Here is a 15,542-nt window from a genome sequence, read left to right as displayed (position 1 = left end):
GACGAGATGGAGTCCGAGCCAGTCTTTAAATTCAGAGTCTTAAGTGTCATAAGCACTCCATCGTATGCCTCTGATGAGTTGGCACTCCACAGTCTGAGATTGTGATTCCCAACCACTGGGCCGCGGCACATTAATGGGCAAGTCACAAGTCACACGGTCCTCCACATTAATGGGCAAGTCACAAGTCACAAGGTCCTTATTAGGTTTACTGAGATTAGTCCATTAAATTGTTTTGAAAACTGCAAATAATGTGTCTATGTCCATCTGTGTGAAGGAAAGAACAAATAAATACTCCACCACTAGGCGGTGCACTTCATTGACATCTCTGATTGGTTTGTTCGGCTCTCTTGGTTGCAGGTGATGTGATTGTTGACATCAACAACAACTGTGTGCTGGGGAAGACTCACGCTGACGTGGTGCAGATGTTCCAGTCCATACCCATCAACCAGTACGTGGACATGGTCCTGTGCCGCGGGTACCCGCTGCCCGAGGACTCCGGCAACAGCGAAGAGACCCTGGGAGGCCCCGGCACCTCCAAGGACCCTTCCCCTTCTCCTTCCAGCTCCACACCACAGGAGCCTCACTACACAGTCCCAGACGGAGGGACTCTGTCCAGGCAGACCACCGCCGTGGTCCCCATGACCAACGGTGGACGTCACCACCACCATCACCACCACCACCACGGTCCTCCACACCAACCCCTCCACCACCACCACCATCACCACCTCCCTCACATGCCTAACCAAGACGGCCCCGACCCGACCCTGCTGCACCCAGAGCTAGTGAGCGTACAGTTGGTGAAAGGCCCCGCAGGTTTTGGCTTCGCCATCGCAGACTGTCCCCTGGGCCAGAAGGTGAAGATGATTCTCGACGCCCAGTGGTGTCGCGGCCTGTTGAAGGGCGACGTCATCAAGGAGATCAACAGGCAGAACGTCCAGACGTTGAGCCACTCCCAGGTGGTTGACATCCTGAAGGACCTGCCGGTGGGCAGCGAGGTCAGCGTGTTGGTGCTGAGAGGAGGTGAGTTGAACAGGAGCGAGGGCTGACGCTGACGCTGACGCTGCTCCGACTGTGACTGTGGCTGTGACTGTGCTCCACAGCCACAGGTAAGCCCAGGGCATTACACTAATCCTCATAAGTATGTTTCAGCTGGCATGGTGACAGCGCTGCTGCTTCAGTTCTGCAAATCACTGCTGCCTGTATTAATCTGCTGCGATTACTGTTCAGACAAAAGAACGGGTTGGAGTGAGAAAAGTCGGAATTCTGTTGTTTTTTTTTAAACAAAAAGTGGAAAAAGACCAGGAAGGGTTTATTTTCATTATTATTTAAAGAGTCAAGATCTGTTTTTGTGAGAAACAGCTCGTTCATTTCAGTTGATAAAGATATTTTTATTTCAATTTTCTTACTCACTTTTCAACTCGCTGATGTCTTTTTTCCACTGGATCCATTTGACTTTTTTTTTTTTTACTTTTCTAAGCCCTTATCTCTGTAAACCTGTTGGTTTTCCACCTCAAGCATGTAGCATCTAATTTTGTAATTCGCAGTATTATTTTTAATACACAGCCTTGGCTCATATTAGGTCAACATTCATGTTCAACTCTGTCTCTGCATCATTCACATCCACACACCTCCTGTACCAATACAGTGTTTAGTCACATGATTGGTTTCAGTAGGAAGGTGCAGAAATGGGCGTAAAAAGAAAAGAAAAAAGAAAAGAAAGAGCAGAGTGGTCGTTGGCCGTCCTCCTCCTCCTCCTCCCCCTCCTCCTCCTCCAGGAGTCTCTGCCTGGTTTGTCGGCCGTTCTCCCTTCTGTCTTCACTGCAGTGCAGTAGCCCAGATTTGAGAGATGAATGTTACCCCCATTTATCAGATCTACTTAGCTGAGCTGTGTTCCAGGCTCCAGGGGCAGCTCCTGGGACTGTGGTGGTATTTTATGTTCATTTTTTTATATAAATTTTGAAGCAGGTTTATGTGATTTCTATCATGGCTGCGCAACTTTGTGTGTCTGTGTGTGTGAGAGAGACAGAGAGAGTGAGAGACTGTTGGAAAAGCACACAGAGCATCACAGTTTACCTGCACTCCAAAATGGCAGCCCTGCAGGGCTTCCCTCAGGTCACCAACATCCCAGGATTAGCCTGAGCTTTATTCCCCTTTAAAAGAGCTGAAAATCCCCAGGGATTACAGAGAAAAATGGAAAAAAGTGGAGAAAAATGTGAAAAATAGGAAAAGATTGGGCGCTGCTCGGGACATTAACCTAAAAAGTGAACTTAGATGGAGAATATGTAATGATGAGGAGGAGACACAGCTGTGTCCCCGTAGGGGAGGAAAATATAAAATAATATTGAATTTTAATTAATGTAATTTTATCAAATATACAATCTGAGAAGAATGGCTAAATGTTCAGGATCAGATCTGTGTTTTTTTTATCCTATTGTGAAAACGAGCCTCGACTTAGTTCGTCGTAGTTTACCGCCCCCTGGTGTCCGACTGATTCATATTATAACAGAGAAAAGTAATGTTTTGCAAGAAAAAAAACAATGTTAAATGCCTAGTGTGTAAAAAAGAAAAACTTGAAGTCTTTTCATTTTGTTTTGTTTTCCAAATATATTGACTCCTGAGTTCAGTTTCCACTTCTCTGTCTTCCCCTGCAGGTCAGACATCGCCTGTGAAATCACTGAAACCGGTAAGCAGAAAAAAATTGTTTCTCATTCTTCAAGTATGAAGTTAAAATAATGATTTACCAAAAAGTCCTTCTGAACAGAAGGTTTTTAACCCTGATTGTGGGAGGAGTTAACAGCCGTCATCCACATCATTCTGTAATAGCCTGACTGAGTCAGTACGTGACCACGTGATCTGTCAACCCGCAACCCAACATCCCTGTGTCATCAGCCGCTTCCTGAGCTGCTGTGGTGAAACGGAGAGAAGGTGGAGCAGCACCAGGCCAGCTCATCCTGGTTTATTTATTCAGCCCAAAAATAATGTTTCCGTTTGGCAGAGATGAAGCACTTTCTGAAAACTGAACACCAATATATTCACTCTGACACGTTGTTATGAAGTTATGAAGGGCAAAGCCACTTTAAATTGGTTTCCCAAAAAAAAAAAAAAAAAAACCCTGAGAAAACGTCTTCTGAATTTATTATCAGTTTATCTTCTGTAGTGGTTTAAAATCCTGTTTCGACCATGAATCTGTGGTTCACAACGTGAGGAGCGGGCCCCTTCTCTGGGGCGGTGATGCTATTGCAGCAGGGCTGCAGTCAGGCAAATAGATTTTATTTATATAATTATCTTTATATAATTGTGGGTTTTTTTCTGCGACACTGCGGGCGGGGGGCACGAAAATATTTTAACCTAAAAACCAAGAGACCAGTGACTAATTATCTTCAGGAATAGTTCTGTAACACCGTCACTAATGAGGTGGATTTATTCTGTAAATCCATCACCTACCTGTAGGTGGCTTTAAAACGGTTCTGCTTCTGTGTGTTGCAGTGCACGGCTCCCGCGTCTCAGCCTGTCCCTCAGCCTCCGTCCCACTCGAGTTCCCACGCCCCGTCGCAGCCACAGCGACAGGAGATGACCAACAGCACCGAGGCTCTCACTCCGCAGGAGTTCCCCGTCAATCCTGCCCCCCCGCCCGCCGCCGCCCTGCCGCCATCCATCCTCCCCAAACCTGATGCATCTGAGCTCTACCTGAAATCCAGGGCGCTGTTGGACAGTAAACGTAAGCGTTGTCACGGCAACCATGTGAAAACACGACATGGAGCACAGGTCTTAATCAATATAATATATATATAAAATCTAGTATTATGTAATGGTTTGTGCATCTATGGTTCCCAAGGTGAGGGGCGGGCCCTCCTAGGGGACACTGAATTATTGCAGCAGGGAGACGCAGACAGGCATTATAATTATTTTTATTATTTATTTATAGAACAAGTATATATTTATTTATTTATATAAACAGTGTGTCAATATTTCCTGTTTCCTTATAAACAGTGTGTCAATATTTCCTGTTGAAGATCCTCTTTCCTTCATTCAGCTGCACAGCTGCTGAACACACCGAAACGAAAGAATATAGTAATTAATAATGTTTAAAAATGTCATTTATAAGCAGTCCGTACGATAACTTGACTCTGAGTTTCGTTTGTCTCTCAGGACTGAACTGAAAAAGCTGCAAATGAATTGGATCAATAAAGTTGTCTGAGTTTTCATCCCTGTCTTCTCTCCGCAGCTCCCAACACCAAGGACCTGGACGTGTTCATCAAGAGGAACCAGGAGTCAGGCTTCGGCTTCAGAGTCCTCGGAGGCGAGGGTCCGGATCAGCCGGTAGGAAGCGGCCCACCCCCTGTGCAGTCATGTACGACCAGGCCCAGCGTGCTGCTAGAATGTTAAAACCTCTGATACCAGTCAGACACCGTCAGCCGCCAGAGACCAATCAATATCTGAGCTGCGCTTCCTCCTTGAAATAGCTTTAGCGTCTGGCTCACGAAAACAAACAGGAGAAGAGTTTATTTTCACAATCAAAGAAATGTATCAGTGCTGAGAGCGAGCGAACAGAGTTGTTTTGGATGAGCCCGTCAACTCATGTCAGACTGTCTGGTCCTCTCGTCCCTGTCTCCACAGGTCTACATCGGGGCCATCGTGCCTCTGGGAGCAGCTGAGAAAGACGGACGGCTGCGGGCGGGAGATGAACTTCTTTGTATTGACGGCGTTCCCGTCAAGGGCAAATCCCACAAGCAGGTGTTGGAGCTGATGACCAACGCTGCTCGCAACGGCCAGGTCATGCTCACGGTCCGCAGGAAGCTGACCAACTCAGGTTGGTCCACGGATCTTTCTTTTTTTGCTCACGACACGATTTTATAACATTTTTTTTTCAGTTCGTCCCACGTTCTGTTTGAACACCCGAATGTCGCTTAGGCTACATAGAAACCTGACGTCTTGATTTATTAGCTGGTCACAAACAACATTTTTAGGCGCATAGTGCCACCTACTGTACTGGAGTGTGTAGTCTTATGGTATGACCAGTGACTTTTTTGACATAACACAGCCTGATCCTTACACCTTGATGCGCGATTCATTTATATTTAAACTAATGCAAATTGTCACACATTCGTGGCGATTCTTAACCGATTCCCGATGCATCGCTACATCCCTATGTGTCAGTTTTTAACTGGATGATCCCCTCGTTAATACCTTTAATAATAAGTGGGCCAACTTAGAATGTTCTGGTGTTGAACTTCTTCCAGAATTAAAGTAGGACTTTTCAGTTCTCCATATCAAATATATGTTGGGTTTTTTTTTTTTTACTTCCCAAAAGGACAGAAACAAAATCTGGGTCACAGCAAACACTTCATTTGCATTAGATTATTCTGTTGACTCAGTTGGAGTCGTGTAAAAAAAGATTAGATCATTAAAAAAGAAGCCAAGTTTTCTTCTCCAGCAGCAGCAACATCAACAATAATCCTTTCCACGTTCACTACACTCGGAATCCTTCATCTTCACAGCTGTGCAGTTCATTTGCTACGACTTCAGTTTTTATCCTGGTGCAGAAATTAAGCATCGTTTCTGTGTGGGTTTTTAAAAAGAAATCCCCCGACGCCTGCTGACAAAACAGAGACTCAGCAGAACCAACGGTGGGTATATAAAGACTAATGGAGCTCAGCTGGTCTGTTCAATAAGTCACTGTAAAGGCTTTAGTGCCGTGTTAACACAACCAGCAACAAAAGGGAGTGTGTTTGTATTTATGGCTTAATCTTGACGGAACAAACAGGGAATACTTTTATTGCTGGGTGTTCAAAAATAAAAAAACATTTTTTACCTCAGCTGACATCATTTTTTAGCTGCCTTGACCTTCAGACGTCCGACTCCAGAAAAACATACAGGCAAAGTCCGAGGTCAATGTTTGTTCTGACAGAGTCTGTGGAAGGAGAGACTGCCTCCAGGCAATCCCAGCTGCCCACTTTTAGTCACATTTTCAGGGTAAAACATTACTTGCAATACCTGAAGACAGTGGTTCCCAAAGTGGGGGGCGTGGAGCTCCTGCCAGCAAACCAGTAAAATTTGTGCCACGGTGGGAAAACACCGATTGTTTTTTTCTTTGTTCAATAAGACTGTGCTTTTGTTTCACTGGACTTTTGACCTGAGGGGCTCGACAATAGTCTTATCTACCAAAGGGGGGCGCTGCTGAAATGTTGGGGGACCAATGTGTTAAGACATCAGTGTATATCATGAATCCACTTTCCTGCGTGTGCATGTGTGTCTGTGATGTTGTTGTTTTTTTCACCTTCCTCATGTTTCTGTGCACTGTCGTTTGTCAGATGGTGATGAAGACGAGGATAACGTCCAGCAGCCGCCAAATGTAGCATCGGCCCTGGTCAACAGCTCTCCCAAGATGCCTAGTGCTGAGGTGCCAAGTGCGGTCCAGCACACACAGCCGTCGAGACCGGAGTCGTTCGACATCACTCTACAGCGCAAAGACACCGAGGGCTTCGGTTTTGTCATCCTGACCTCAAAGAATAAGCCGCCCCCTGGAGGTCAGACATAAAAATGACACAACTTATTATTCTAGTTTTATTTTTAATTATAACAATGAATACAAGCTGATATTTTTAAACATATGGACTGAGAGTCTGACTCTCAAAATAACTCCCGAGCACATTGTTTGTGATATTTTTATATTTTTACAGAATAAAGCAATTTAGAAAAATGAGTTAGTAGCTAAGCTCACCTTCAATAAAAATGTGCGTCATTACTTTATTTCAAAACAAATTGCTGTTCAACATGTCACGTGTTGTTTTGTGCGGCGTACCGTTTCAGTCATACCTCACAAGATCGGCCGCATCATCGAGGGCAGCCCCACGGACCGCCTGGGTCAGATGAAGGTGGGAGACCGTATCTCTGCCGTCAACGGTCGCTCCATTATGGAGCTGTCGCACAACGACATCGTCCAGCTCATCAAGGACGCCGGCAATACTGTGACCCTCACTGTGGTGCCTGAAGATGGTAGGCTGATACAAATTCATGACACTTCAATATCATCTGGAGTGGTTTGAACTCCTAGACTGAAGAGTTTTTTTTTATTATTTAAATCTTGTAATTACTATTTCAAGTAGAGAGAATAACAAGTCAACGAGAGAGAAAGAGGCATGAAGCACAGATTGATGGAGCTGTAGCCATAGCATGGATGTCTGCTGTGTACAATGGTGGTCGCAGTGCAAGAGTTAGCATGAGTTTGATGCATTCAGTTGGCTGCAGTTAGTTCAACGAATCATGTGTGATGGTTAGGTTGAGGTGCCAGAGGGGACGTGAGGGGCTTCCAATGGAATACAGCACCCTGGACATAAGTGTACCACTGCTTTAATGCTTGAACGATAACAAGCCTCCAGTCACTAGGTGGCAGCAACTCATACAGTGGTTTGTACAGATAAAAACTTAATAGTATTTTAATTTGCGGCGTTGTGGGTCAGTGGGTGGAGGAGGGTGCGAAAAAACGTTTCTGTCCCCAAGGGGGGGTTAGTTGCATGTACAATGATATTTTTGCACAAGGGGGGGTTAGTTGCATGTACAATGGTATTTGTGCACAGTTCTTACAAATGAAGGACGGTTGTATCAGGAGGGAATTTTTTTCTAAAAAAAAAACAAAATCCAGATAAACTCATACTGTGAAGAAGGAAATCCTGAATCACATTAAATCGTACTGTGAGCTGGGTGTATCATCACATCCCTAGTGATGATGTGAAATCCCCAGTCACAGTAGAACAGTGTACTTCATCCAGTCTGAGTGTGTACTTTAAAAGATTAACAGTCCAGTACTGCGTCCTCGGGCTCACATTGCACTTGTTTAAGTTTGTTTTGTTGTATTAAATAACAAATCACACTGCAGCGGTGCCTATGAATCTGACTGTGTGTGTGTGTGTGTGTGTGTCATAGATGTGTTTCATCAATTGTTGTTGTTTTTACAGAGAGCGCTCCTCCATCTGGAACCAATTCAGCCAAGCAGAGCCCCTCGGTACAACACAGAGCGGTGGGCCAACAGCCTGCCAGTCATCAGGAAAGGTACGAGAGAACACACACACACACACACACACTCGTATACACACTCTTTAGTTGTGTTTACACAGATATGATACATTCCCTAGCCCGTGGTGGGGGGCGTGGACCAATTGATTTAATTTTTAATATTTTCTTTTGTTTTGACACAGTGAGAAAATTGCGTTGATTTGTGGGTTTTGTTTCCCTTTTCAATGAGAATATGAGTTGTTTTAGGAATTGGTGTTTTATAATTAACTGTCCAAGTGTCCTCACTACAAAAGCAATTTTCCAAAAAAAAGAAAAAATAAATCCCCTCAAGTATAGCTCGAACAGAAACACACACACCTACACACGTCACCTGTGCTTTGACAAATTCCCTCTTGTCCAAGACTGGGGGCCGTCTGGGACATTTTCTTTTCCTCGGGTCATAATTCAACCCTAATCTCCACAGTCTGTGGTTTGTTCTTCACTCCGGTCCATTACCGTTTTCTCGTGGCCCGCGCTCTTCCTTGTTATCCAAAAAGCGGTCGTCGTGTGCTTGATGAAGCGAGGACGAGGAGACAGACTAATAGGATGTCTCACTTCCTCTTTGATCTCTCCTTTCAAACAAGATTACCTTTGTCAGCCTTTTAAATCCACCGCTGCTCGTGCTGATGCTGCTGCTGCAGTTTCACATCTTTTTTTTTTTTTTTTTTTTAAACCGTACACACTTTGTTTCCCTGCCCGTCTGCATGTGCTCCTCTCATCCTTCAGCCTTGGATCCATCCCTGGCCACCGCCCTCCCTCCTCTGTGTATAATCTATACCACATGCCTCAGGTTCACCTCCACTGAGAGCTGACACTGCTGACTTGACAACATGCAGTGTGAACTGTCTAAGGCAAATTGAACATAAGGCTCAGAATCATATTGATGCCAACAGACGGGCTCATGCTGCTGCGCTCCTGCGTGGATCACGGGATGCAGCCGCGTGACGTCTACGACTCAGTCGTCTTCCGTCATGAACCCATGGGGTTTTCTTAGGTTTGTTGTTAAGACTCGGTGTGAATTATTTTTTGGCAAATATCAGGATCAACTGTTCAAAATAAACATAATCTGTCGTCAAACATGAGGAGAAAAAAAAAGTCTACTGTAGCAATTTAACTTCTGGTCAGTGAACATCCATCTGTTATGTATCATCTATGACGTTGTTTCCCAAAAACTGGGTCGTGACCCTCAGGTGGGTCGTAAGAGTGGTTTTGTTGGGTTGTCTCGCATCATGTTTCCCAGGCGTTTTAAGAATAATGTCTATTGACTTGGGTCACAAAGGTTTGTGACTTTTAAAATATGGGTCCCCAGAAAATGAAGTTTGAGAAACACTGGTCTATGGCACTGGTTCCCAAACTTTTTTGACTTGTGACGTTGACATCACACACTTCTGGTGACCCCAGAGACCTTTTAGTAGCCACTTGTGCAGTCATTTCAGATGACCCCATTTTAGTTCCAGGTGACCCCACATGGGGTTGCAACCCCAAGGTTGAAAAACACTGGTATGAAATTGAATGAAAATATGGGATTTTTCTCTAATATTTTTCTTCTGTTTTCATACTGATTTCAGACATAAAATGTTAAATTGATTTTCTTGTCATCAGGAATGGTGACGGCGAGGTGAAGAACTCCATTTCCCAGAAAGAAATGGGCACACTCATCACATCTGGCCCCAAGCAGGTAAGAATGAAGACAACTGTACTGTATATATGAAATACACATGTATATATATTCATATATACATGTGTATTTGATGTAATATGCTGTCAGTCATCGGAGATAAAACTGTTCTCGTCCTAAAAGTCTCTGCTGGTGTTGTCGACTTGCAGGGATGTTTCGTGGTGGAGCTGGAGCGTAGCCAGCGTGGCTTCGGCTTCAGTCTGAGGGGAGCGAAAGAGTACAACATGGGGTTGTTTATCCTTCGACTGGCTGAGGACGGACCTGCTCTTAAGGACGGCAGAATACACGTAAGTTGTCTTCAGTTGACCTTGAATTCCGTATTTGTCAGTATTTTGTCCTGCGACGCACGCTGTTAACATTTCCACCAGCACGTGGTGCTGTTTATCACTGTTAATACTGTAATTCCATCAATTGGATCAGTCACCAATACAAACACAAACAAATATACCAGCTAATATTTGTCTTTCTTTTCCAGCAATATACAGAAAAAAAGTATATTTTTACAATGTAGTTTCAATGATTTTCTTTTTAACAAATGTCAGATCTTGTGTTTTACTAGATTGCTGATTTGATCAAGTTCCAAAGAGTCTGTTTGTGTTATCCATGAACCACAGGTTGGAGATCAGATAGTGGAGATTAACGGCGAGGCCACGCAGGGTATCACACACACGCGGGCAATCGAACTGATCCAAGCAGGGGGCAATAAAGTTCACCTTCTGCTCCGGCCGGGACAGGGCCTGGTCCCAGATCCCAGTGAGTGACCGCTGATAAGAGTGTGTGTTCATACACACCGTGTGTGTCGTTCCTGCTGCTGCTGCATATACAGTAAATCCTGACAGTGGCGTATTACCCAGAAGCGCTCGTATGGATATGCTTGATAGCAGAGTGCAGAATGTGTTATCCTCCTGCATGTGTTACAGCCTCTCTCTCTCTCTCTCTCTCTCGACCTTTCTCTCCTTCCTTTTTTTGTTTATCTCACGCCTTCTTCTTCTCCTGATTTGCTTTATGTGCTCTCTCTCTCTCTCTCTCTCTCTCTCTCTGTCTCAGCCGAAGCCTCTTCTACCGATTTATCTCTTCTGCCTATAGGTCTGAACTCTCCTTCCACCCTGTGCTTCTACATGAAACCAGAGCATCACTAAAGGCCTCACTGCTTTTCTTGGTCTGTCCCCTGTAACCTTGGTAAAACTTATACTCCATCTACCTTTGCTGTTACCTGTGTCTTTTCACGGTGATTCATCTGCTAGATATGAAGTATCATCCTCTCACCCATCACCAACCTCAACTAGGTTAGTTAGGGATTACTCTGATTAGTACTCCAGGAAGACCGGTGGTTCTCAAACTATAACTACCCACACCATTATTGGTATCTGGGCTCCCTCTAGTGGTACGCAGGGGAATCTGATTTTCATTAGTATGAAAACTAGTGCTGTTTTTTTTTAATATTGTTCACACAGATGGTGTTTGTGGAGTTAGTGAGAAGTTTTAAAATTGATGACAATCACAAAGATAAACCACTGGTTCTCCAACTTCTTACAGCATCGCAATATCTGTGTCTGCGTATACAAACAGTACAAGGTGCGTAAAAAGCACTTGTCCGGTACTATGATTTTATTCTAAAACCACTCACATGTCGTCACTTGGTTCAAATTATTTACTTTTGTCCTCTTGGGGCGCTGCATTGCTTGTAATAATAATATCTTCTCCATAATTCCCAATTATCCATTTGGAGCCAGGAACGCACTGTTTTCGATCCTTTCATTTTATGAACCTTCAAGTCCACCAGAGCTCAAGTGCCATCAATGGTACACACACCCCAGTTTGAGACCACTGAAATAGATTCATTTTATGAACCTTCAAGTCCACCAGTTTGAGACCACTGAAATAGACACGTTTGCACAAAAGGTAGAGACTCTTAGAGAAGCGATCAGACCCGGAGCAGCACTGGAGGCTTCAGAGTTCTTCCCACTGAAAACACACCACATCCTGACTGCACAGAAGTCCTCAAAACTGGACTGGATTTTATTAATAATATTGATCGGCGAGCAGCAGGATGTGTGCGCGTTCACTGGCATCAACCTGTCAATACGAGTTCCTCATTAGAGTGAATTTCTATGAGTCATGGCTCCTAGAAATCCCGAGAAGTCATTTGAGTAGCGCTGAGACCATCACTCTTTCTGTTTCTCTGCTGCACATATATCTGCTCTCAGCCGCGGCCGCAAAGTTCTTATCGGCTCTGGTGAAAATTGAAACGTCAGTTGCTGGATGAACACCAGCAGCTTCCTCACTGATGACCGTGTCATGAGCTGATGTATATCTCAAATAAGACGTATATTTAAAAGGATATTACTGCTTCTTATTAAGAAAACCTCACGGGGAGAAGAAGGCAAAGTTTTTTTCGCACAGAGAGAACATTGGTCTTTTAATTGACGTGTAATAACTGCTCGCAAATATGCAAATGAACTCCAGGATATTAAAATCGACGTTTCACAGCTGGAACAGTCTCTTCTTAAATTTAGGGCGGTTGAAATGAATGTTTTGACTTGTGATATTTACATTTATGACATTATTCAAACTAAAATGTTTTATTATTATTAATATAATAATTGGAGGCTGATTGTGACTCAGGTCAGAGGACAGGACTCAAGGAGTCAATACACATGTTTTCATTAATACATTTAATTAAGTGTTTAATACAGCTACAGAAACTTCATTCAATGTCAACAGTCATAAAGTTAGTGCTGTCAAAATAAACTTTAGTCAAGAACATTTTTAACCCTGAGAAAAAAAAACACAAGGAATGTTGATTAATTAGTGATTAATCAGATTTGAAAAATAATAGTTTGACAAATCTTTCTTTCTATTCATTGCTTCTTAGATTCAAAGGACAAAGTAACCATTCCAACCTCCAGCTTCTTCAAACCCTCGGTATCTGAGGGCCAGTCATCTGCAGCCTCTCCATTTCCTGTCTCCCTCCCTACCTCTGAACTGTCCCCATCTTCCCCCAAAGTGTTTTTCACTGATGAATTCTCTGGGGGGGACTCCAAGGTATCTGGAGATCACGGCAGGCGGGCTCACAGGTCACAGGGACAGCAGCTTCCTCACCATGACCACAAGCACACCACCAGCCCCAGCAGTCAGACCAGGAAAACAGGTTGGGTTGACTCCAAGTCTGCTAGTCCCAAAAGAGCCACAGAAGGTTGGGTGGATCCTGTGGAGCATCCCAAGAGCTCCAAAAGAACAGAGCAAGGCCATGGCGGATCCTGGGAAGAAATAAACAAGGAGCGGAAAACACAAGGACAGAGAGACCACTACTCCTCCAGCCCGAGGGACAACTCTCACAGGGAAGAGGACTCTGCTGGACCTTTGAGGAACATGGAGGAACCTCAGAACCCCAGGCATCCTGTCGGACAGCAGCCCAGCGTCCCTTATGGGAGTACAAGGAGGAGGATGCAGCATACTGGCAGGATAGAGGGACTGCAGACAGTGGAGACAAAGGTCGGTCGACTACTGAACGGCACGATAACACCAGGAGAGATGAGCCCGAGGTGGCAGCCCACAAATCCCACTCCCAAATGCACAGGGAGAAGGTGAGGCCAGATGTTGAGAGTGGTGGCCTGAACCAAAGGAGTGGAAAAGAGAAGGAATACTGGGAGAGCAGGCACCATGGGACCACCGATGAGCTGAATAGAAAAGAGCCCAGGGGCTCCAGCAGTAGCATTCAGGAGAGCAGCTGTAACGGGACGGCTACGATCAACAGGAAGGCTCCCATCAGCCCCGGCCCGTGGAAAGTTCCCAGTTCTTCTAAGATCCAGTCCCACATGGACCACACATTTGCAGACGTCTGAAGACAAATGTAAAGACAAAGCTGAGCCTCTGACATGTGAACATCCACAACTGAAGGAATTCTTCTTCTTCTCCTCCTCGGACAAAGACAACACTGTGTAACCAGCAACAGAGCTTCTCATCGCTTGTGATTTCTTTTTTTTTTTCTACATTGGCTTCTTCATCAAACTGCATACAGTATGTACAGTATGTGCTCGCAGCTACATGAGAATGATTCTCTCTGGCCTTGTGTGTACCAGATGGGTGACAGTTTTTTTTTAAGGTAGTCTACTCAGTGCCATTCAGAGACTGCGGGAACAACGCTGCTCCATGTTTCACTCACTGTGACACTGGACGGACCGCTCCTCCTGTCCGCCCACTTCGATGAAGGATCTGACCCCACCCCCCTCCGCCCCCTCACTCCACTGAAGGTTTAAGGTACATTCCTACAATCACTAAAATCATCTGGCAAAATCTGACACGTCTTCTGACTAATTTACCGTCTCTTCTCATTGAGTCAGACTCAGTTTATAAGGTGTGTGTGTGTGTGTTTCTATGTGTGACTGCAATTTAACACTCACTCACGGGTCACCTGATGGAGTGACACCGCCCAGAAGATAGAAATGCACCAGACACTTGTGTTTGTAGCTGTAGTGTTTGTCACCTCTGTGATAATCGTGGAGCAAAATGTAATTTATTGAAATTATATGTAAACAAAACTTTGTGCCCCAACTGTCAGGTCACATCAAATGTGAGTTAAAAAAAAAGTCTAAATGACCATCACCGTGCAAAACCATGACACTGCAAATCTATGCATTCTATTTCTTTGTCTTTGTAACAGTCACATGAGCCTAATCCATAATGTCGTCGACTGTTAGCATTGCTATATTTAATAGTTTCTAGCTGTTTGTGTGTGTGTGTGTACGTGTGTGTGTGTATGTCGACAAGACGTCTGCTAGACCAGTATATTTTTGATATTGCTGTAGCATCTACTATAATCAAAAGCATATTATTTAACAAAATGACTACATATATATTCACACATAATTTAGTGGAGTTGAACTAAACCGACTCGCTTGTAAAAAGTAAAAACTTTGCCTTCATCGTAACTGAACCAATGTAGAGGGATATCCAGATATCCATATTTTTATGACCATAAATGTAGGCACAACTTTCTTTTCTCATTCTAACCTTCAAATCTATTTTTGAGCTCTTTTTTTTAATTTAAAACATGACCATTAATGTGAGAAAAATGAAGGCAATGTGGCTTCAAAAGAACAGTTAATTTCCCAAACATGAAGGGACGGAAATGGTTGAGCGAAAAAAAATGACAGGAAAGTTTTATTGGAAAATGCTGATAGGATGTTTATCAGATTTAATTAAATGGGGTTTGTGGAGTCTCACAACAGAGCATATTTGTATTTATTTGAATCACCTGAAGATTAACTAGTGTCGCTAAAGTTGAGTACAGAGACATCTAGTGGTTCACTGACATAACATCAACATGCTTGTGAAAGGAGGCGCAAAGGAATCTCCTGCAGCTCCTGGTCTGTGAGGACACGTACTAATTTATTGATCTCTTTATTCATGAAGGATTATTTACTGTTCATGTATGTGTGCCCAAGTATGATGCTGTGGCCTCGCGTTGCCCCAATTATGATAAAAAAGAAAAAAAAATCTCTTAACATCACGGTCGTTGTAAATGTTTATAAATTGTACAGCACCTGTAAAGATATTTACCTTCATGCAAAAAAAAAATCCTCCTGTAAATGGTTTCATTATTTTTATAAGGGAACAGAGATGATAAAATGGGTGAAAATATATAATAAAATATAAATATGGTCATGGCATTCTGTTCATGCACTGATAAATAAAGGTTTACTGAATAAAGACCAATTTGGTCGAATGTGTGCTTCGTGTTTCATTCTTAAAATACAACCGTGGTCTGTTTTTTCTGAAAAAAAGGCGGCGCTCGTACCAAAAATAAATG

The 15,542-nt window shown here is 43.8% G+C and overlaps 1 protein-coding gene across 1 annotated transcript in view; it reads left to right on the top strand.

Annotated features, from left to right (window-relative positions):
- Positions 1 to 15,448, top strand: part of magi3a (membrane associated guanylate kinase, WW and PDZ domain containing 3a) — a 98,983-nt gene extending 83,535 nt beyond the window's left edge. Inside the window, 13 exon segments of the mRNA XM_017035702.2 lie at positions 358 to 1,020; positions 2,652 to 2,683; positions 3,487 to 3,718; positions 4,226 to 4,320; positions 4,618 to 4,810; positions 6,312 to 6,527; positions 6,811 to 6,996; positions 7,956 to 8,049; positions 9,655 to 9,730; positions 9,880 to 10,017; positions 10,345 to 10,483; positions 12,606 to 13,154; positions 13,157 to 15,448. Of these exon segments, the coding sequence (XP_016891191.2) occupies positions 358 to 1,020; positions 2,652 to 2,683; positions 3,487 to 3,718; positions 4,226 to 4,320; positions 4,618 to 4,810; positions 6,312 to 6,527; positions 6,811 to 6,996; positions 7,956 to 8,049; positions 9,655 to 9,730; positions 9,880 to 10,017; positions 10,345 to 10,483; positions 12,606 to 13,154; positions 13,157 to 13,575 (3,032 nt within the window). The 3' untranslated portion in view covers positions 13,576 to 15,448.
- The last annotated feature ends 94 nt before the right edge of the window (positions 15,449 to 15,542 follow it).

This window comes from Cynoglossus semilaevis, chromosome 10 (assembly GCF_000523025.1).
Source record: "Cynoglossus semilaevis isolate Cse_v1.0 chromosome 10, Cse_v1.0, whole genome shotgun sequence".
Classification (NCBI taxonomy): Eukaryota; Metazoa; Chordata; class Actinopteri; order Pleuronectiformes; family Cynoglossidae; genus Cynoglossus; species Cynoglossus semilaevis.
Note: the sequence above shows the minus strand (reverse complement) of the source record. Positions and strands in the feature narration are given on the sequence as shown.